A 23720-nucleotide genomic window follows, 5' to 3' on the forward strand; every position below is an offset into this window, starting at 1 on the left:
TTTCATGCACAGTCAACACAAAAAGTTATTAATATCACCCCACATCTCCTGCCAGACACCAATTTGCATTGGATTGCTTATTCATAACCCGTGCATACACATGTAGGTATGTGTAAATTCCTTCACCGGATGGATGACAGACAGTTGTTGTTTTTGTTTTTCAGCCATTTGAGGTGAAGTTCCCATAAACAATTGCTTTGTGCTGCAGGTCATCGCATAACAGAGGTTCCTCCGGGGACTGTAGTGATAAATGGACTCTGTCGTGCTGTCAGCGTCGCAAAACTAATAGAGTGACAGTGACCATTATTGTACCTCTTAAAGGATGGCAACGAGTCAGGAGCAGAGTGGATCGCAGTACGTCACCGTGGAGGCATCTTTAAATACTGTATTTTTACAAGTCAACGTTGGTTTCATCAGCCAGTTTTCACATTATTGTTATTTGGAACCTTCCTTATTCTGAGATAATGGCGGCCAAGCTTCATAGCGTTGAGAAACTTTCTTAACAAACATAAAAAACATCTGCTGCCTTCAGCAGCGTTTTAGAATAGACCAGTGGGCCCTTTAGTGAATCATAAACACGCCAAGCAAGCATCACTAATTTATAATAAGACCTTGTTTCATATTAAGGTAAAGGTGAAATCCTTTCTTTTAGCCTTGATGTACGTCATGAAACGTGCATCGAGGCCAACGTTTATGAGAATATAAACAGTGGGTTAGCTAGTGTGGAAGTTGTTTTTCATTTACCTGCGGCAAAATGTGTCTCACATCTAAGACAAGATATTTGCAATTTCCGCATTTAGCTGCATGTATTCAGAGTTTTACAATTGTTCCGGACAAAATCTCTTTCCTCCTATCGTCTTATAGTACAGAATATTTTTCAGCCTATGTATTTTTTGAGGCTAGCAGTAATTGTACTCGTTATTAAACGTATTGCAGGTATGCAAAAATCTCTAGCGTGTGATCGCATAGCAACTTTCCTCTACTGCACGTATTTATTAGCAGTAAATTATGATCTGACACGTAAAAGAGAGTCTACTTCGGTGAGACATTTGCAAACCATGTATAATTTACTGAGGGATGTAATTTAAGCAGATATATGCAACTGAAGCGCTAACATGACCACTAATAACCATTATTTAGGAACATTTACAGTGTGCACCAGTGAATAGATGTCACTAATCCCCCTAGAAAGAACAGCGCTGAGACATTTCACTGTAATCAGTATAAGTTACTTCATGTGACAAGTGCAAAGGGAGAGCAGAGGGAGATTAAATATGTGACTGATGGAATTCTGTATAGACCGGGACCACAGCCTCAATTTAATGTTAAAGATCAAATCCCATCTGGATCAAATCTTATCTTTTAATGTCAGTGCTGATGATGAAGAGAGGAATCTGAAAGTGATACGGCGTTGGCAGCAGACCATGAAGTGTACAAATGGCTGGTGAAAAAAAGTGAAACGCAACGCTCTTTTATTTATTTTTTTTTTTTAAACCTGAGCCCCGCAACCATGCCGAGGCTGTGCAGGAAATGCCATAATGTGATTAAACACAGGGGCTTTGGGAGGCTTTGAAGAGAAAAAAACACACATACACACACACATACACACTCTAATCTATCCACTGTTGAAACCCTGCCCTTTTGAAACGGGAAGAAAATTCCTTCCTCCGTTTCACCTTTTTCATGAACATAAAAGATGCGTGAGATTCGTGAGGTTTTGTGTATTCCTTAAAGCGGAGCCGTTTCTGGGGCCGGCGTTCAGGGTGGAACGCACGTCTGCTGTAATTGCTTCATAAAAGTGGGTTCAGATCCACTGCTGAGCTCACGTTTGTTGTATTAATTATGGAAATTTTCCATGCAGAACTCTCCCTGTTTATTAAAACAGATGTATGACACACACTTCCAGTTTAATAGAAGGAAAAACACGGGTAGAATTCAAAATAGCCTCACTTGTATTATCAATCGGTGAAGGTGTCTTTGCGAGCAGTGATAGACAGATGCAGTTACAACTAATGCCACGTTCTACATGCATATCTAATAATAAAAATACTTACATTTGCATGTCTGACACCTATTTTCATCTTCAGCCTTCGTAAAGCCAAAGAGATTCTAACACTTCTAAGTTTGATCTCATCATAATTATTTAGTTTGGTGAAAAATTTAATAATCAAAATTCCAGAAACATATTCAAACTTTAAATGTATGCGGACTGACAAAAGGTGCCTGCTGATTGAATTTGCACAGGTAGAAAGCAGTGGAGAGCAGCATCTATTCACTGAGACAAAAGGCTGCAAATCTCATTTTCCTCCCCCATTCTGCCGCGTGGAGAGGCATTCACAGGCACCTCCCCGCGAAGATCAGTCACTGTCAGGGGACATACAGGTTGTCAATTGATAATGAAGCACAGTGCTAAGGGCCTTTAGGTTCTCGCTGTCCTAATTACACTGAGCGAGGACTCTCTGCTCTTGTGTTAACATTTGATTTATGTCCTCAGCCTCGTTTAGAAGGACCAGTGTTAATTGTTTTTACAGATGAGTGTCAAACTACAGGATTCGGGCCTCATTAATTAGAGGCAGGCCTATTTACACGTACTACCTTGTCAAATGGGTGTGAAACTGACACACAACACGGCAGAGAAAAATGTCAGACAGTGATGAACGTTTCATGATGTTATCTGTCAGCATGGAGGCTCTGATTGATACTCCGTTCTATGGTTTTCTTTGTCCCTGTTAAATAATGTAGGTAAGAAATCCATAAATGCCCATGGCTTGTTTTGTAAAATAAGTGCTTACGCAAATCGTGCTAGTTGGAACCATATAGACCCCTTCATGGCCTACGTCACAGTGACGTCACGGCGTTAGCTGGAGGCAAAACAGAGGGAAGCTTGAGGCGAACACTGTCAACCAGGAAAATGTCATCTTGCTGTATATTAGGGTGCCAAAACTGAAAAAGCAAAACACTAACTTGGAAGTTTTATCACATATCAGCCACTGCCAGTTGTAGACAACTTTGGCTGTTGATCATTAACAACTCTCTGTGTGAAGCGCACATTTGATATCAGGTAAGATTAATATCTAATACATCATCAATTTCAGCCTGGATATGGATTAAGCTAAATTGTGACTAAAAACCATTGAGTTAATAATTTTTTGGAGGATTCTTGATACATGCTAATGCTAACCACAAGCTAACGCGATGTTAGTTTCAGGGGTGTCCAAGCAGAAGTTACATTTACTACGTTACCCTCCACAGTGGTTCCACTTACTTCTTGTAATATCTTACCAGACTTCTTCCCCTCTGTGTCCTCCTTTGGTCAAATTGTCCATCCAGTGTGTGAGAGTGTTGGGGTCAGTGATATAGTCCATCAATCAGCTTTTTAAAATAACACTCACCGTCTCGGGGAGTTTGTGTATTAGTATATTCTCTAAAATAGGCGTTTTCCTCGTCCATTCTTGCCAAAACAGTACGTTGAAATATGCTAACCAGCGTTTACAAGCTACAGTGTTTGAAATATTTTGCCTCCAGCTAAGCCCCGCCCCTCAAAAAAGCCACACTGTTTACAAACTGTGAAGGGTTTTTACTCTATGTAAAGTCTGACTAACAAATCTTAATTTGGGTAGCTTCACCCACGAGCGTTTTCACTACTTCAGTACAACCATGTGTCAGTGTCTTGAGTTTTCAAGGTGGTCATCACACGTTGACTTGCTGTAATAGAGAGGCAGTGAGTCACAATTTCCAATCATTCCAAGAATGTCACAGTCAGGTTGTGAATTTAACGAAAGTCCCGAGCCTGCAAGCCAGCCTGACCTTTCCCCGTCCACAAGCTGTTTGTGGGGGGAAAACTGGTCAGGATCATGTGATTTGGGTCAGCTTTAAGCGGACAGAAGAGTAACAGCCTCATACTTGTACATGTCATCTGAGCACTGCTAAGCTGATTGGTTTTAGAACTATCCAGTTGCGTGCGGAGGTATTTTTTTTTCTCTGTAAGGGTGGAAACATGCCCCTAAGCTAAAGTCAAATGGCGTGATGACTAGAAGGCTTTCCAACGTGTGACATTTGCAGCCTCTGCGGCGCAGCCTGTTGGACTTCTGATACTTCTAGTAATAGGTTTGAGATGTCATTCAAAGGCTGTGTCGTTCCTTTTCTTCTTCACCAGAGACGTTCTTTACCTCTTAAACATGTACACGAGTCATATATTTCATTATGATCACTAGCTGCGGTTCATAAAGAAAAGAGATATTTCTGAAATTTCAATGAACTACAATTGCGCTTTGTACGTGTTTCCATTTAAAATTGTTTCGTGAAGGAGCTGTAACTCTCATATAAAGTCTCGTCTCACAATATCGCATAATTCTTCACTTTGACAAAGATGGACTTCAAATGAGCTGGTCACATGACTCTCTGCGTCGTCTCCATTGATGCCGGTGATGAAAATACGAAATACGACAACAGTGTTTCCATAGCACTTTTATATTAATACATCAAAAACTACCTCATGTGAGCACGAACATGTTTTAGCGATATATTTGAGAGGTTTTTCAGAATGTAGGTGTTTCCATTACAGTTTTTCATTGTGATATTTGGGTTTTGCTCAACTTCTAGGGGTAATTGACACATAGCAGGTGACAGGAGATGTAAATACCATTGACCATCTTGTGACAATTCAATGTTCTGCTGGGAAACTTTTGGACCTGGCATTCATGTGGATGTTGGGTAGACATGTACCCACCCACCTAGGCACCTCCACCCCATAGAAATGACACTTCTTGATGGCAGCAGCCATCCCCAGCAGGATGCAGCCTGACACAGACACACACACAAAACCTCTAAAAACATGAGAAACAGCGCAAGGTGTTGACCTGACCTCCAAATTCACTAGATCCCAAACTGATCAAATATCTGTGGGATGCACAGGAACAAACCTGATCCACAGAGGCCCCTCCCCTCAACCCATAGGAACCAAAGGCCCCCACAAACAACATCCTGTTACCACAGGACACCCCACAAGGCCCATGTCTATTCTCTGATGAGTCACAACTGTTTTGGAGGCACGTGGGAGACCTCCACAATACTAGGAAGGTGGTCATAATGTTCGGCTTGATCAGTTTAACTTTGAGAACTAGGCCTTGTTCAGAAATTTATGTACAGGTTCATTTTTATTGGTAGGAGCTGTGGAGTAGTGCTCCCTGGGCACTGCACAGATAGCAGCCCACCGCTCTGTGTACGCAATCAAATGCAGAAAAAGACTTTCTCTGTGAGGAATCAATATGAGGGGAAACATTATTATAAACTTCATTGGCTTGCAAGATTATTTTAGGTTATTCATGGCATAATTTCATCCAGCATAATTTGCCACTGAATACTCTACATATTTTTATGTAATTAAGGTCCAACTCCCACCACTGTAATCAGTCTTAAGCACAATTTTAAAATAGATGCCAGACCAAAAGTGCTTCTTCAAATGCACTTGGCACAGGAGCGGCGCAGCAGCGAAAAGCAAGATTCTTCTGAAGCCTCCTGCTAAGGCCGAAGATATACTTTCTTTCACATTTGTGTGCACAACCTTGTGTGTGCGTTTACGTACTTGCATGTTAGTGGAGGATTACACTGGAGGGTACACTCAAGCTGCCTTTAAAAAGAACTCATGTGCTCAAAGTTACAACATGGTAAGTTGTCGCTTATGAGGTTGTGAATACTTCAAGAAGGGACTGTTCATATAGAGTTTACTTCACTTACCTCATTTAACTATTCCCCTTCCCCTACGGTTTGTGTATGCATGGCATCTTTTAAGCCCAACTGACCCACAAGACAGTGAAAGATATTTGAGGGAAATAGAAAACGCAGTTAAAAAGACACTACTGCTCCACAAGTATTGCTGTTTCCAGTGTAAGCTGTACTTGTATATGCCAGCTGAAATAGATTTTCAAAATGAAAAGTCAAAAGTTAGTGTGACTCACAGTTCTACAAAACACACGTAGACATAGAAACACATTTCTTTAGAAACTATATTTGAAGCACAAACCAGACAGCTGCTGTGTTTGGAAATGTCAACGGCAGCGTGACACCGAGATAGCTTTATCAATACGTTCCTTACCGTGAGCCGAGCGCACACATCTTCTGAGAGAACAGCCACAAACAGTAAGCCGGACTGTGATGGGATCAAATGAATTCACCTGCAGGTTTAATGTGGATTTAACCAAAGGCAATAGTTCAGACTGATAGACGGTTCAGACTTCTTTGTCAGTTTGATGCTGTAGCTATGGCCTATGGACCCTGACGGTACGCCGCAGAACACATAACCCGTCATTGGTCCGCTTGGTAGTAGCATGCAATTGTTTCCTATCAATAAAGATGGAACACACGGAGAAAAGGTTAACTGAGGAGGTTCGGAGATACAAACATTCGTATGACTTATGTTAGGCGAAATTTCGGCAAAAGTTTCAGTTGCCATTTTCCAAAGTGAAGCAGGAAGTGGAAACAAAAATTAACCCGAGTGGCGTTTGGGTGGCGTTTCCCCACAGTGCAGTTGTGATCCAGTGTAGAGCAGCTTTCCGTATGGGATTGCTGACAAAATGTTTAATTACTGCAGATCTTTGACTCTGACTTTGTAGGGAAAATACTCTTCCGATGAAACGAGAAGTATAGGCTCCCCTGAACAACTAAATCCCTGACATAATCCCCAACTTTAATTTAGTCAAATTCGTGTTCACACAAATAAAACCACACAGGCTACCAGGGCTGTTTGAATCAGCAACAGCCGGCAGGAGCTTGAGAAAATGTCTTAAATGTAGTTTCTTTTCTGTTGCCCGCACTCCATGTCCTTCACCGCGACGTCTCTGCTTTTGTGTCACAAAGCATTACACCACACCTAATGCAAGCCTCTATTGTTACAGGCAGACACAGAGGAATAATAGAGCTTGTCGAAACCACGCCTGGCACGCACCGGCTACGTTGAAGCTTTCCCTGCATTTTGCTCCTCTGATTTCAGACGTTTATTCGATCCCTGAAATGAACCGAGCCCTCGCGTGCATCTCGGTGGAGCCTGATTCGAAATAGCAAGGATTAGAAGAGATTAGATTGGGATGACAAAGAATCATAAGCGTTTGAAAGTGCACTAAATCTCTTTAAATGAGCTAGATCCAGCAATTACAAGAGGGGACAATAGCTAAGGGCTGCTCTTGTGCGCACACTTTGGCCTTCCTCCAGGTTTCAGGTTAGGCTGTTTATGTGAACCTTTGGTCTGCTGAGACTGATTATCTTTTCAGTCATGAATAAATTTGAAGTGCTTTCTTCAAGGAGTAGGTTTGATTTCAGAAGTGGGGAGGTCACAAGCTTTTAACCCCTGCACCTCCAAAAAAGATGAATGCCGTTTCCTGCATTCACACGTATTGATAGCAGTCTAACAGGCCGCTTATATATTTTTTTTCCTCTTTATAAATCAAAATCCAACCTTTGATGGGCCTCAAGTTCCACTGACTTCACTCTCACTGTTAACAATAAGTGGTCAGTGGAGATTTCTCATGAATATTGATTTACATAATGTTCGTGTGGAGCTTGGAGGCAGTGAGTGACTAATGTCTGCAGCAGCTGTGGCAAAAGAGACAGTTCCTGAAATTAAAACAAGTGGAAGTCTGGAGGTCAGTCACAGCTCTGTATTTTTTTTTTTAAGCAACTTTACAGAAATATGTATACGTGCATTCAAAATAAAGGGTGTCGCTCTCATTTTTCACAGTCAACAATGAGTGCAGGTGGTGGAGAGTTGGAGGCAGCGTTGCCTTGGGAAGGCTGAGTATGTGCGCGGCAGCCTGGAGTTGCCGACGGTGTCTCCAGTGTGTTCTTTGGGCACCTGGTGCCCCTGCAGCACAGTATTAGATTCACTGAAGTGATTTTTGTATACAAAAAGAAATCTGAAAATAAATTCGAGTCTTTGTTAGAAATCTACCCTCTAATTATACATTACAATCATTTCAAGCATTTCTATTATTAATTCATTAGTTAATGTGGTTGAAATTATAAGTTTTCTTTTTTTCTTTTTTTTTTTACTATCTGGAAATGAATCGACCACCTGATGCATTCTGTCATGAATAAACATTACACACAAACTCGCTCCACGGTGCTTTAAAGGCCCTGGAAATGCAGTGATAAGTCAGAGCCAGGCACTCAATACTTTCCTAATGCTTTAATAATGAATCATGAATGTACATGTTTGAGAGCTTTTAAAGTGATTTGCGTCTTACATTCGGAAAAACCATATAACACTGGTGACTAATTTGCTGTTGTAAAGCTCTTCTTCTCTGCTGCAGTGTTGTATGTAATAACTGAGGCCCCTGATACAAGGTTACGCATCTTCAGTCGATGATCATTTCTAGCTTCGTTATAAAAAAATACATAAATACCCATAAATGACTTACAGGAGGTGAAACTACGATTTCTGGAATAAAGCATAGACTGCATAAAACATGGATGACACATCTCTACTTCTTTCCATTGGTCAAACTGAGAATTCAAACTAGAATCAGGTTGTGGGCGGTGACATCTTGTGAGTTTGGAGACAGAGTCTGTGCAGCTCTGTCTGAGAGTGGAGTTGCATCATCAATGACCGACACACACTTCCTCTAGACTCACTCGCGCTTTTATTTAATTAATACTGTGCTGTGATCCGCCTCCACCAGTTACACAGAAATGTTGGATTATACACTGTACCTATTTGTACCTTATTCACTTATTTATTTCCTATTAAATGGACATGCACCAGCATTATTTTATGATATACTGTATATTTATGAAATACTATGCTTTACTGTTTCAGTTTGGCCCAATTCCCTACTGCTAACATGGAGGAGGTGGAGCTTACGACCTATTCTGTAGCCAGTCACCAGGGGGAGCTCTACTTGCTTTGGCTTCACTTTGGAGGAGCTGTCCAGTCCTGCCCTGTTCTGTTGTTCATCTTTTATGTACAGTCTATGGTATAAAGCCACATATGACACAAGCTAATGGACAATGCTAGGCTCTGGTTGCCTAGGTGACGATTCCCACCCCAGATGTTTCAGTTTGCACAGTTGTGTCATGTTGGGGCCCATTAGGGAGGTCTCCTACTGTCATAGAAAACGTAGCACAATGTTGTAGTTTTAAGTTTGTCAGCCCTCGAGGCCAAGGGCCCAGAAGCAGTTGCTTGCCTTTCCTGTTGACAAGCTGCACTTCTGCACCAGTCATGGAAGTCCGCTATCAACATAATGAATTTGCTAGTGGGAACCAAAATAGTGGATGATGTTTTGGGGCTGATTGGTGTGTTTGCATCAGTCTGTTAATCAGCCTCCGTGGCAACAACGCTAAGTTGAGTTTAATTTAACTAGGTACACACCAAGTACTTGTTCCCAAACTCTATTCCAAGTAGATAGGGCAGTCTGAAAGTTTCCTTAGAGGCAAAACCCAGGGGGGGAAAAGTGCACTAAGCATTTACCTCAGCTCATAAAACTTAATCGCTCAGACTGCACGGTCGTAATTGAAAGCAACTCTGACGAGCGTATCTACATTCTGATCAGCTCCCTGATCTGGCATTTGGCAGCTGGACAGCAAAAGGACATTGTTCAGTTTAAAAAGGATTTTAGGAGTAAATCAATGGAAACTATGAAAGCAAGATGTCCAAAAAATAGGGTTTTCAAACGAGATGTCCACCCTGTTTCGAGTGGAAATTACACCCTTGAGTCCACAAGTAATAAAAAGTTGAAAAGAGGCTGCGACCTTCAATGTCTGATACACAGGAATGAACTGATGATCCTGATATTATGCAATCACAAAATGATTTATGGTGACAAAGCACTAAAGTACAAGGAGCGTGGTGTTAACATGCCACATTAGCCAATTTAATATTGCAGGATTTAATAATACGAGCCTCTTAAGTGGCTCCGCTGTGGCTTCTGCTTCTAACTCAGTTATAATGTTTACTTGGATGGATCCAAAACCAGGTTACTTGTGTAAGTATGGTAAGAAAAAGAGTGCTCTGCAGATGTAAACAGTCACTAAGTGGATTAGCAGATCATTTGAGCGCTGAGGTTTGTAAAAGGAATAACACTGTCACTGGCGGATAAAAAAATAACAAATTGGCATCTTATTGTCAGTTTTCCCATCTAACACGGCCCCTGAATCATAGAAGGGTGAATTGTTTGTGTTGAACGAGGTGTAAAAACTGTCATTTCTATGTGTCTATTAGAAATATTACAGTAAAAGTAACATACAGGTTTTATAGATGTGCAAAATATATTTTTGTTATTGTGCTTGTGCTTACAGCCGACTGTAAATGTGTCTGAATAAGTGTTGGAAGTCTTTACTGTGGGTTCCATGTTGTTAAGCCGTTTTTATTGTTATTGAACACGACCGTAGCTATTGGCTGGCTTTTGTGCTTGTTTCCCGAGCAGCTACTTATCAATACTTTAGATCCATATTGCAGTTTGAGACTCAGAGGGGTGTCCATTAAGCTCCACTAGTGAGACATGTTCCCCGGCAAACCTTAATCAATAATCCCTGTTGGACATTCATTTTTTCCCTTCTGTTTCCTCTCTTATAACAAACTCTAAGTAATAACTTTGCCTGTGGAAATAAGCATTGATTGTTTTTGTTTTTTAAAAAAAAAATTCATCTCTAACCAGTTAGACTGGATAGAGATGAGGAGGCGCGTCAACTTTAATGCTCACTGCTGGGTTCCCTTGCAGGGCTACGATGATGGATATGGTGGAGAATATGATGACGAGAGTTACGAAGCCTATGAGGATAATTACAGCAATCAGTCAAAGAGGTAATGTTTACACACACGCGCGCGCTCGCGCACAAATGCTGGAGAAACTAGAGGAAGCTTTTTGCCGTCGCCATCTGTGTACTTGTGCTGTATACAATACAACATGCGTAAGGTCCACTGTGACCAGCTGCCTTATGGGTCATCACTAGTGTATATCTCAACAGGAAGTCCCGTTTAAAAGCCAAATGACTTTCATCCTACCAACGAGCTGTCTGTGTGTCCAAGCATGTAGCAAAGATGCCCTCCACTCCAAAAAAAAATAAAAATAAATAGATGACTCACTTAGAAATGTTTTGAATGTCATATGGATGGAGGGAGGAAATATATTTTCTTTTGCTTACATTTGATCCCATCTGGAACACGTCAATTAATTATTGTGAATTTTAACATTGTTTGACCAACTTAAATCATGGCTAGTGTGTGTGTGTGTGTGCGGGGGGGAGAGGGGGATAAATAATGTTAATCCACTGTCTCATTTTCTGAGCTTCCAAACTCGTTTGTCAGGCTTTGGTGCATTTATGAGCTTTAAAGTATTAGGACAACAAACGACTTGGAGGCCATGACCCAATTAATTTCAAACATATGCGTCTCAGTCACAGAAACATCGGCTTAAAAGGCTTCGTGCACAAGAGAGCGAAAGCAGAATGAACATGCAGCCTGTAAGTGGCAGAACTGTAACACGTGAACAGCTCAGGAACTAATGTTCCATACTTCTTCCAGTAAGGAACTCATTTTTCCAGATCATTCCCAAGTTGCATTAATGCATTAATCCAGGGGTCTTCAATGTTTTTCAGACCAAGGACCCTCAAACTGATTGAGAGATTAAGTAGGGACCCCCTACCTATTACATGTGCTCTTTATTAAACTAGTGCTATTTGTAAATATACATTATTATTATCATTTTTGCGTTGAATAGTAAGCTATTCAAATAATACACAGGTTGAAATATTATTATTTTTTTAGCATCTTAGGTCAATCTAAACCTTCAGTACACAGTAAGCCACTACTAATGCCGTATATTACAGTCTGACTCTGTCAGGTTCCCCTAATGACAAAACATTTAGGCATTTTTAAATGTTATGTTAATTTAGTTAGTTGTTTTCTTTATTTGTATGTTTAAATTTGTGAGGCAAAATTGTGGGGGAAAATTAAAAAATATATATATATGTAAAAATGTCTAATCAACCCCCCTGCAGTAGCACTACGGACACCATAGGGGTCACAGACCCCATGTTGAAGACCTATGCATTAATCTTACATCCACAATCTTGCTGCAGTAAACACTCACTGAAGTATTAATCCACAGTTTCACATACTCCCTGAAAAGTGCCTTATTTACACCTCTTTGAGTAAGGTTTGCTGTAACTTATAGATGTGGAAATAAATATATATTTATATATGTGACATTTTTAAAGGTCTGTGTCTTCTGGAAAGAACAAGTAAGCTCAGAGTGGAATGAAACAGGTCCCGTAGGGAAGTATGGAAAGATGCAAGCGGCATGTTGTTAGATGTTTTGTTGGTAGAAGATTTTAGGTTAATGCAAACTTGTACAGTATATATATTTGAAACGTTTTACCCTGCATTTCACTCCACTTATTTCATCTGATGTTTCCACTCTGTCTGGTTCAGCATTTCAGAGTACTACGAATACGGACACGGACCCAGCGATGAATCCTACAACAGTTATGGTAAGTACATAATATTCGCTCCTCAAAAGAAGATCCACCTGTTCTCATGTGTTATCCTTTCTCTCACTTTGAATTATCTATCTATCTATCTATCTATCTATCTATCTATCTATCTATCTATCTATCTATCTATCTATCTATCTATCTATCTATCTATCTATCTAGGTGCAACTATTATTATGAAAACGTATTTGATTAGTCAATCCACAACAAAAAGAAGATGCCAATTAATTAAGTAGTTTTTTTAAGTGCCTCATCAAGCAACACATCCTCTGATTCAGCTTGTCACATGTGAGGAACTGCTGATTTGTCTGTGGGATGTTAACATAAAATAAAATTCTTCTGAGTCCTGGGCTGTTGTCCAGACAGAGAAAAGCAATTTTAAGATGTCACCTTGGGCATTATGACGATTTTTTTTTTTTTTTTCATTTAGACCAAACTGATTGAAAAATTAATTGAAAATGCAGATAATAGTTATCTGCAACGCTACAGGAAAAGTTCTGTATTAGGTTTTTATAATACCAATACCATCAATATTGTGTTTGTGACTAATATTGCCAGCAGCATCTGTGCTCCGATCTCCAGTGATGTTTCACACAAAATTGAAGTCATCTGCATTCTATTTATTAAAGGGTGAAGGCAAGGGATTATTTGAAGAGTAAATCATTTATAAAAATAAAATAAAAAAAAAAACATCCTTGGACCTTTTTAAAGCGAATATCTGATAAGAAAAAAGTGCTGTGTTGACTGCACAGTCCTGGCTTTTGCTCCACTGGAATTTAAAAGGTGGGTCACAGCTGAGAAACAAAGACGAAGCCTTGTGGCTGCAGCCCGCTTGTAATCATCCTCACCCAGGGAGCCACTCCTGTATGCATCACCCCGTCTGCCTTCCTGGCTGCGAGCTGCATTTGACTGGAGCAGTAAATGTGCCAGTGGAAGCTCACGGGACTAACCAGTGGAGGTGGAGTGTTTCTGCCTTTTGGGTTTGTGCCCTCAAAGGTTTATTCCAGAAAATTGTTTCTATCAGCCGGCAACCTCTGCTGTGTACTCAGGTAATAAGAAACCAATGTTGTATTTCCAAACCGCTCATAGGGGTGTTGTTTTTAGATTTTTTATTTTTTTTTTAAACATGTTTTGAGTCTACTTAAACCGTTAAGTAACACTTATAAAACTTCAATATGTGGCTTCAATTAGAGGAAAAAAACGGTAAAAATATCAGAAGTGGAGGTGCTGGGTGGTTTCGTGAGAGCGATGAAAAGCTGGCTGTCACAGCAGGTTTGCGGGCTCACTCATTTTCAGCACAATGAATTGTGCAGTGGGGTGTTGAGGTCGGACCAAACCAAAACCAAAGGGGCAATGATTTGATTTTCTGCTTCATAAACACTTTCTTATTTGGAAGCAGTGCAATGTGCCATGCAGCAGAGGTGGCCATCTTTATGTAATTTGGCTCTGAGGAAAGCGCCGGTGACAGTCAGATCTCAGTACTGGTCCAACAAAGGGCAAAGAGCATATGAAATTAATTTTCCGTGGAGAGAAGCCCCTGTAGTACCTGGGATATAACTTTCTCGCTCAAATTTCCTGGTCTTGGGTGGAATGGATTTTGAGAGGATAGTACGGAACACCCCTACTCACCAGTGTGACTCTGTTCGATGTGACATTTCTCCACTTTGTGTTTCTGTAACTGCTTTTTTCACAGAGGAGGAGTGGGCGACTACCCGACCCAGCCTCAAAGCCCCTGTTTTACGGCTGACAAGAGGGGGCTACAGAAAACATCCCTACGGCAGATACTGAAGGTGCTCCAGATACGTGACATCCCAGTTCCCAACTTTTTCTTTTTTTTCTCTTTGACATCTTGAAAATAACCCACAAAAAAAGAAAATAAACATTAAGCATATAAATCCAAACATAATTGCAGTATGTTCTCATTTGGATTGAGTCTTTTTTTCTTTTAAACATTCGAGGGAAATAGACATTTAACGTGCTCCTCCACATGTGGGGAGGTTGTGTTTAACTTTGCTGTTCAAATTCCCTTCGTTCCGCCTCTGTCACCACCCCCTCAAAACGCCACTTATTTCAGGTTTTTGACATTAAACATGAGATGTGTAGGTCTACGATTGTGATCAAGTGGTTTCCATTTATTGTCTGTGATGGGACGATCATTAAAGATCATTAAAGTAAAGCTCAAAGACATGCTTATTAACTCAACAAGTCACAGGATACTAAAGAATAATTGACCTTCCTCCATAATTATGCAATCAACCCTGGTTTGGTTTAAAGCTGAGCGTAGTGGAAGGAGTCTGTTACCGTGGTGAGAGGCTGGCAGCTCTGCAGCTCTTCATCTAACAGCTCACTGTAGTCGCTCCTTCTTCTTCCATTACTCTTTGCAGCATTTCCAACTGATCTGCTCTAACAAAATGCTAAAAAGAAAATAGCAACAGACACTCACTTCATAATAACGCTAATTAATATTCCCTCGTTCAGTGATAAATCGAAACTCTTCTTTCAATGAGAGTCTTTGAGATTGCCACTTTAGGGTTTACTAGTCAAACTTTGGCTGCACACTGCACCAGATGAGGCAATCACAGCCTCTAATTGATTTGACGGAGAGACTATAATAGCTGCGTTATCTTTCACAACTTGCTTGAAATGTTGTCAGAGCGAGGAGAGGAGGCAAAAACTTCAGACATGTTAGTCTTTTGTTTGGCTGTGAAACATCTCATCGTGGTATTGTCGTCTATTGTGACACACCAACAGACACGTAAAATGAGCACCGCACCGAGAATAGGTTTACCGGGAAAGTGCGAAAATAGTTTCTCCAGGGTGAAATTACTTTTGCACTTTTTGCAAGTTTTAAATAGTTATTCAAACCCTATTGTCACTTTTTCCAAATTCGAAAAAGTGGCCTCTAAACCCCGCATGACAAATGTGATTCTCCCTTCAAATTTAAAAACTATTTTTTGAACCCTCAACCTTTCTCCATTGTGTGTGAAATTGTGAGATTAAGGCTAACTTAAAAATACATCCGAGGCAGTTTTGGTGTTAATTTGTCTCTTACTGATCTGTTCACGTACAAATTATTTTTTATTCTAAAAACACGCAGCCAGAGAACCGCACACGCACCACAACTAACATGATAAACTCCATTAAATTCAACAAATGGAAGCCAATCCTTGAAGATGAGTGTTTAAATGAGCTAAACCTTTCTGTTAATAATGTTTAATGTTAAGAATCTAAATCAATCCAGAAATCTCCCCGCAGCTGATTTCTATATCTAACTGAGTTAATACCACGTGAGGGGAAAAAAAAAAAAATCCCTCTAGGTTATATTGTGATTTTAAATGATACAAAATGTGACATCGTGATCGTGCAAAACACTTTCTTTTTGTCTGAGTTGAAAGCAGTCGACGATGTACAGTGTGTAATTTCTAATGCGTGCTTTGTTCTGTGTGTACCCTGTCTTTGTACATAAAGCATTTAATAAATACGGCATAAACCTCAACGCAGTGTGTAAGACTTTCTAAATAACAGCCTGTGGAGCTTTAAATTGGTATTTTTCTGCAGTTTGTTAATGTTTCTTGTTTCTAAAACGTCTGCTTTCAGGTAACAGCTAACTCGTTTCATAAAGAAAACCCTCCCACCTGTCCCAAATGAATCGTCTGCTAAATAAATGCACAATCGTCCTCGAATATTTGATCACCTTTTCCTTTTTTTTTTTAATTTAAAACTAATACATTTCTTTTTTTAATCCATTTTCTGAAGTTTTACATCATTAAACAGACACTGATTGACTCTGAGAATGATATGGAGTTTAAAGAGGTAAGAAGTCCTCGTATATTATCATAATAATGCCTTAAATACTCTCAGCACTAGAAGCTGGCTCGTGAAGAGCATAATGGGCCATGCAGGATCAAGATATTCACACTCATTTGTTATCTGCAACTCACTGATGTATCTGCTAACCTCTTTCTGCATTTCTGTCATTTAACCCCAGAAAGCCTGTATATGCACTGTAACAGGTTTAAACATCAAAGCTGAAGTCCATTTAGCGATCTGAACTCTCTTTTGTGATTAGTACCCCTGAAGCCTGACTCTCATTAAGAGTGTAGATCACGGGACTGAAAGGAAGACTAAACACTAAGCAGGTAACCCTAATAATAATAATCCTAATTTAATCGTCAAATTGCTAACCTCCACTTAAAAAAAGTAAACCTGCCCATTTTAACCCCAAAATAAATGCACGGCTGAATTAAAATCCCTTCCCATCTCTAACTAGATCCATGAGGAATTCAGCTAAACTGTGATAAAAGAAAGAATAAATTTTTTAATAAAAGACACTAAAATAATGTTCGGCAAACTAAACACCAGTGATAGAAATAAATTTCTCATAAAGTTTCGCTCTTATAATACCTTGAATTGGTTTACTTTTTTCACAGTGATGGAATGTAATGGTGTGATATGTGTTGCATACACTTTAGACTGCATGCAGTCTGCTTCTTATTGTGGACATGGAGGATTGGTGCACTGTTTGTAACGTTGTTTTGTTCTTCCCTGTAGATAAAGAATCTGACTGTAGTGTGATTTGGTCACAGCAGAGAAGATAATGACAGGTGAGTGGACGGAGATGATTGTAGTTGCGCTGTCACATCAGTCTCTCCAAATTATAGTACTTTGCGTCCATCACATTTACGTAATTAACATCCGCTCTTGTGGCTTCAATCACTGAGCCCAGCCAGTTAGCAAAGACAGTATTTTTCTCTTGTGACAGTCTTTTTGGAACTTTATTTTACCTGTATGTCAGTATCTACACCAACAAAAGCAATGGTGTAGGTGTTAGAAATTATATTTTTGAGTCATTTCATGAAAAATAGTTTAAAAAATGCTGATGAGTCATCGAGCACTTGGGGGCGTATGCTAATTTAGCGTCCAGTGACACGCTTTCCCGGATTTCCACATTCCTCCTTCCCCCGAGTCTCCCCTGAGACCTACAGACCAGCTGGCTTGAGTTCTCGGCTCATACATGTACAAGTGATGTCTGTGAAGGTTCTCAGCCATCCAGGTCACGGTATATCCAAAAATGTTAAAGAAGAAAGGCAAGTGGACTTTAATATACATCAAGTGCAAGTATCTGGTCGCTAATGAACACTAGTCAAAGAAGTGTCTGATGGGCCACACCATAGATGGTGTAAAGATGGAGGCAGAAATGCTTCCCAAAAGTGGTGCAAAAGCAAGTAGAGCTCCCCCTGGTGACTGGCTGCAGTATAGGTCATTAGCTCCACCTACTACAGGTTAGCGGAAGGGACTTACACCACAACTTAAACACTAAAATACACTCAAATAATGTTTTGTTTTGTTTTTTTTTCAAGGATGGTTGCTGTCAGTATCAGTTTTTAGTTATTTAACGCTACAGAAACAGGATGTGGGATATCGGTACATCGTTATCTTGCCTAAATCGATATCCGCAGATTGTGGATCCAAAGTCACAAGATGCCGTTGCCCATATCCTCGGGAAAATAGCATCACTTTGGCCAGTGCAAGGAAAGAGGGGACACTTTGTAGACAGTCTATGGGCTACACCATCAGATGTTCCTATTTAGACCTCAACTTCCCACCAGTCCTTCGAAACTGAAGAAGCGGACAAGTGGTGAAAGGTCTTCAAGAAACTCTACAAGTCCAGTTGCCTTTCTTTAACGTTTTTGGATGTATACGCAGAGTCTGATATCAGACCATTTGGGGCTATAAACAGAAACAGTAATCTCCTGGAAAAGCATGTAATTGCATTTTTGATATTTCTTTGTGATTAAGAGCAATTTCTCCACTTTTGTTTTCTTGTGGCTCACTTTTAGGGAAGTGTGACATTGAAGCATTTAAATGTAATTTCCATCTCACTCACAAATTCATCATTAAAGCGCGTTTACAGCAACTGCCTTAACACTTTTTACAGGCCTGACAGCTCATTAGTAAAGTCAATAAAGCACAGACAGGCAATTAAAACCGTGGAAACAAAAGAGGAATAAGGAAGCATAATCTTACTAAAACTGCAGTAACTAATCTTCTGGCTAGTCACAGAGCAGAATAGTGACTTTAAGACGATAACTTGGAGGGAAGTATGTGTGTATGTTTTGCCTAGATTTCAGTATTAATTATTCATGCAGGGAAGAGGTGAGAAGTTTCACAGTTGCAGAAATATCTGAACTTTGACCATTAAGTAAAAATATATTTCGAGTATGATATCTGTTATTGCCTTCCTTATCTTCCGGTATTCCTGCACACTTGCACGCACTTTTCCTGTCTGCTGTTCAGTAATAATCTTATTGTATCGCTGTGTGCGCGTTTTTCACTACAGTTGTTTTATGTCAGTGCAAATACATTTAATCCCTACGGATAAATATCTGCTGACCTATTATAAATTATCCTCTTCTACAGACATTTTTCGAATCGGTGCACTTTTCTTTGAAAGAAGTATTCAAAGGCAACACACCTTAATTGCACACACACGTGCTGACGGTGCATAAAAAGATTTATGCGCAAAGCTATGCCAGCTCGAGATGCAGCATCAACAGTTGTTTGTAGTGGTGCAAATTTGTCGCAAGAGATTTGGGGTCATAAGGCTGCTTCATAAGTTGTGATCCACCTTTTCTGAAGACGAAATCTCCACGCACCTGAATGTTTGAAAAGTGCAACTTATCAATGTTGAGGGTAAGAACCAAAAGCACTGCTTGAGACCCTGAGGAGGAAAAGCAAAAACTGAACGTTACTTGAAAAGAGTTGGTTCAAGGTTACCAAAAGAAACGGGCAGGCAAAATAAACTCAGTGGGCAGGCTGAGGCAAAAAATAATAATAATAATAAATCAAATCAAATACAGGATAGATTTAAAATTATGCAGGATTATTCAAGGCAACCAGAGCAGGAGAGTTGATGCACAAAGGCAACCTGGCATATGGTTAGTGGGGGAATCAGGTGAGAGGTTTAGAGGAGGGGCAGTTCAGCTGATAATGATGTTGGTGGAAAGGGCCAGTGGCTGAGAGCGCCAAGGTCTGAAACATTACCACTGCTATCGTGTCCTCCGTTTAAACTGAATTTTTGAGTTCCTAGTTGAAAGTTTCAGCAGGAACGCCTCAACTCTGATGGGAAAGTCAGATAAACCCCACCAATACACAGTTGGTTTGCACTTCTGTTTATTTGTCTCTCATTAAATCATTCATACACACAGTGCTGTTCAATTTTCATCCTCGGACAGGTCTTAAATACAGCATAATGCACAACTGCCAACTGGGATTGGTAATACTGGATAACCCGGCTAATGAGCACCCCATTGTATTGTACCTTGGTTTTTCAGCTTCTGGAGCACACGTCATTCCCAGTTCAGAGTTACGTGATAAACTGAGCGCGGCATGTGAACAGGAAACAACCAGACTGAATTAATAAGTGAAGGAAAAAAAACCCAGAAACGTGCCTCAGCTTGCAGAAAAGCGCCTACACACCGTCTTGTTGACTGCTGTAATATTTATTTAACAATCCAATCAGTCCGCATGTCACGGTTCACCAGCTCGAATGTCCAACAATAGAAACAGGTGGTGACAGATAGTGGATCAATAAGGGCCAATTCACTACAAGACGTTACAGGATTATTATTCATGATTAAAAATACCACATTTAATTAGAAACTTTGATAAAAACAGCCTCTGTGTGTCTATTTAAAGTTGGGCCTGAACAACACAAATGAAACAAATGTACCTCCCATATGGTGTCTAAATTTATATTCAGACAATTTTAGACAACTGTACTGTGCAATAACAACACAGTCCTATTAGGATATATATTCATACTCACATCATGCTCCCATGCTCTAATTTTTTCCAAAATAGCATTTTCTGTTTGTGCTTCTTTCCAGAGCAGAAGGCACAGAAACCAGCTCCCACCGGACTGACGATCGCGCTCAGCCATTTGACACGTTCAGGTTCTTCATCAGCCAGGGAAGTGGCTCGGTACGTAGTCAATGTTGCTCTCTGTACCGTACAGCATCTAACAAAAGAGCTTCATTCTGAGTTGGAAAAGATAAACTGTCGGGCCCACGTGAAGAATTATCACACCAGGTTAACACAAAAATTAACTGGCGCTCTGTGAATAGAGTGCATTGTTATTTTTCAAGGTTATTTCTCTTATTTCTCGTCTTCGTCCAAACGTTGCTCTGCGACTTGTTTCTTAACGCTAACTGCTGAGTTTATTTGCACCTTACGAGTTGGAAGTGTTTCTCAGTGTTGCTGGGAACTCTCCGTTTGCCAGTGGTGCTCATGCAACCACTGCCAGAAGCGGTCTCGGAACCATTTTCATAACAAGTCTGCCGCCAGCTCGAATCCAGCCAAGAGCCAAAATCCCAAAGCCTGCTATTGATGTTGATGAATTTCTTAAAGTGAATGCTTCTGATAAAACTCCTCTTACATTCAGATTATGAAAGGGATTTCAAAAAGGAAAAAAAAAAAAAAAAAGGCTCATTACTCAACGTACTTTTTTTGTGTGTTTGTTTGTAGTCATGCACAAAGGATGTGGTCCGATGTGCTTAAAGGCTGCAGCTGTCTTCACATCTCTTTGCCATTAGTCCAACACATGGATCTGCTGTGATTCTTGTCCATTAGTCAGGCCTGAGCTACAGCCTCGGGCAGAATAAACTCTGGCAGCTGTTTATTTTGTTGTTTTGCCAGTTTTATCACCTTTGGCAACATTGTTTATGAAGCCGCAACACTCTTAATAGAATACGTGTTTATTGAATACTCCCTGCTTGCATCTATTCCTGTGAAATAGCAAAGATTAATTCCATTTTTTTTTTTAACTTTATCGTACACAGAGATAAAGTTATTTGGACTTGGGGAGGAAAGTCGATGAAACGTGATGGCTGACAAATGACCCACAGGTAAAGAGGTGATGGTATCTACTGTGTGACTGGTTACTTGTCTCTTTTAGAATAACCTAAAGTTGATTTGATCTGTATTTGAAAGAAAATAGGAGATATAAAAAGTGTAACAGTTTTGCTGGAAGTACTTACTGTAGTGTGAACACATTCTGGCTTTTATTGAGGAACTTACTGCATTCATTAAAGACATCAAATAAGTTGTTTTGCCATAAGGGTTAAGTAAAGACTGCATAAGATTTGCCTGACTGCATTCAGCTACAATATTGAGGAGGACCATGTAGTCAACTACATTTTTGTCACAGCCAAAAGCCAGACACAGCCAGAAATAAAAATCCACATACTACTAAAAAATGATTTCCCATTTTGAAAAATGAAATACTCCTGTTCACTTTCTTACAAAGAAAAACATCAGTTCCAACCCAATAAATGTGAAGCATGGTCCGTATATAAAGATGGATGCCACCTTTCTTCTTCCTCCTACTGCAAAAAGTGAAGCTGAAAGTATCCCACATACGGGCGCTGCCATCTTGCACTGGTGACGTCATTTGGAACCACAGTATCCATAACTAGTGTTGGGTTGGTGGAGCCCGTACGGTCCAGTCACAATTGTGAGCTGTGCCCCCTGACCTCTGGATGTTGCCTGATTTCTCTGATCTTGACGACCTTTGTTGCCTGGTTGAGGAGGTGGTCAGCACAGCCAGTAACTGAGATGGCCGTCAATTATCTCATCCACCTTTATATGCATGATATGAAATGAAGATACAACAGCTTAGCCTAGCTTATCTTAATTTAGATTAGCATGTATATTGGAACTAGGAAAAACTACCTACCCTGGCTCTGTCAAAAAAAATTATATTACTCTCTAAACTTTTTGGCTCAAGACACTGGGCTTTAAAACTGTCATATTAGAATAAATGCACTAGTTTTCACTGACAGTTTTCACTTAGCTTTCATATATTTGTGCAACTGTATCTGGGGTCTAAATAGCTCTGAATACCCCCTACCTCAATGGAAACTACCTGCTCTGCTGCCACCTTCTGAATGTCTCTACTATCTGGAGCAGCAGTATCATTTTCTTTAAAGAACCACGTGACGCTATTGTAAATTACACTGTCTTGACAAAAGTCCATAAACATCTACTATGGTGTTATCCCAAGTATTATACAGTATGTGAGTGTTTGCACGTCACATAGACTAAGAGCATGAGTTTTGTATCAGTCTGTTTTTAAAATATATTACTGCAATAATGTGGATATTGGATTTGGCTGACAAACAGCAGCAAGTCTGCACATTTCATAAATTGCAATAATAAACAAGGTGCTGTTGAGACGTGGCATTCAATGGACAATTCTGAGTACGATTAAATAAAGTATCAGTGAATAAATGTAAACAGTTGACTTGTTAATTTAACTGTGCTAGCTCTTGTAAAGTTTAGCTAGTTCACGTAACATCCGGAGTCCTCCTAAATAATTGTAAATCTCCACGGTCTAAAAAAAGTCAAGGGCACAGACACTGGATTTATAAACATTGGGAGGGAGGGAGACATGATCCACCTAATAGGGAGAGATGCTTTGCGTGAGCAAGAAGGCAGAACACAATCATCTGAGACGTGCAAAATTTCTGAATCGTTATGAGATCCATGCAGAGTAAATTAGACTCTGGCGTGCCGCCATAGTGAATACGCTGAATGGGAAACCCTGCATCATTAAGCTTGATGTACCAGATCAAACAGCCCAATGTGCCGTATGTGGCCCGTGGGCATTAGTTTGCCCACCATTGCTGTAAACCCTCTATAACATTCATAAACTCTTTATGCTAAGCTAAGCTAACTAGTTGCTGGCGATAGCTTGTGACAATGACAATGAAACCTGAAGCGAGAAAGCAATTCAGCTCATTTCTCAAAATACTGTACTATTTTTGTTATAAGCAAATCTTCTTCTGGCACTGTTATCACTGACTAATCAGACAGGAAAATAAGTACAAATATGTACGATTGAAAATAGACCTTGCACAGCTTGAGTTGATACGAACACATTCTGCAGTCATGTAATGACACCATCTGCTTATGGGTTCAGACTGGCTGTGGGAGGGAGAGAGACATCCTCAGATACCAACATGCAGTACTCGCTAATTCTGTCAGCGGTTGCGTGAACAAATAAATTACGACTGCACACTCTTTCCTGACAACTCTCGCGCTCAGTTTCTTATTTTCTCAAATAATTGCACCTATTTTTTATTTTTTTTTTCCTCTTAACAAGACAACAAGGGCTCATTTAAAAAGATCTGAGTGAGAATGAGCACATCTGTCTCCTTCTCTATCCACCTCAAGGA

At 40.1% G+C, this 23720-nt stretch overlaps 1 protein-coding gene across 1 annotated transcript in view; it reads left to right on the top strand.

Moving 5' to 3' along the window:
* khdrbs2 (KH domain containing, RNA binding, signal transduction associated 2) overlaps positions 1-15979 on the top strand; it is a 93142-nt gene extending 77163 nt beyond the window's left edge. The window contains exons 9-11 of the mRNA XM_047602140.1: positions 10710-10792; positions 12422-12480; positions 14177-15979. Of these exons, the coding sequence (XP_047458096.1) occupies positions 10710-10792; positions 12422-12480; positions 14177-14271 (237 nt within the window). The 3' untranslated portion in view covers positions 14272-15979. The remainder of the gene's footprint in view (positions 1-10709; positions 10793-12421; positions 12481-14176) is intronic.
* The last annotated feature ends 7741 nt before the right edge of the window (positions 15980-23720 follow it).

The sequence above is a fragment of the Mugil cephalus genome, chromosome 13 (genome assembly GCF_022458985.1).
Source record: "Mugil cephalus isolate CIBA_MC_2020 chromosome 13, CIBA_Mcephalus_1.1, whole genome shotgun sequence".
Classification (NCBI taxonomy): domain Eukaryota; kingdom Metazoa; phylum Chordata; class Actinopteri; order Mugiliformes; family Mugilidae; genus Mugil; species Mugil cephalus.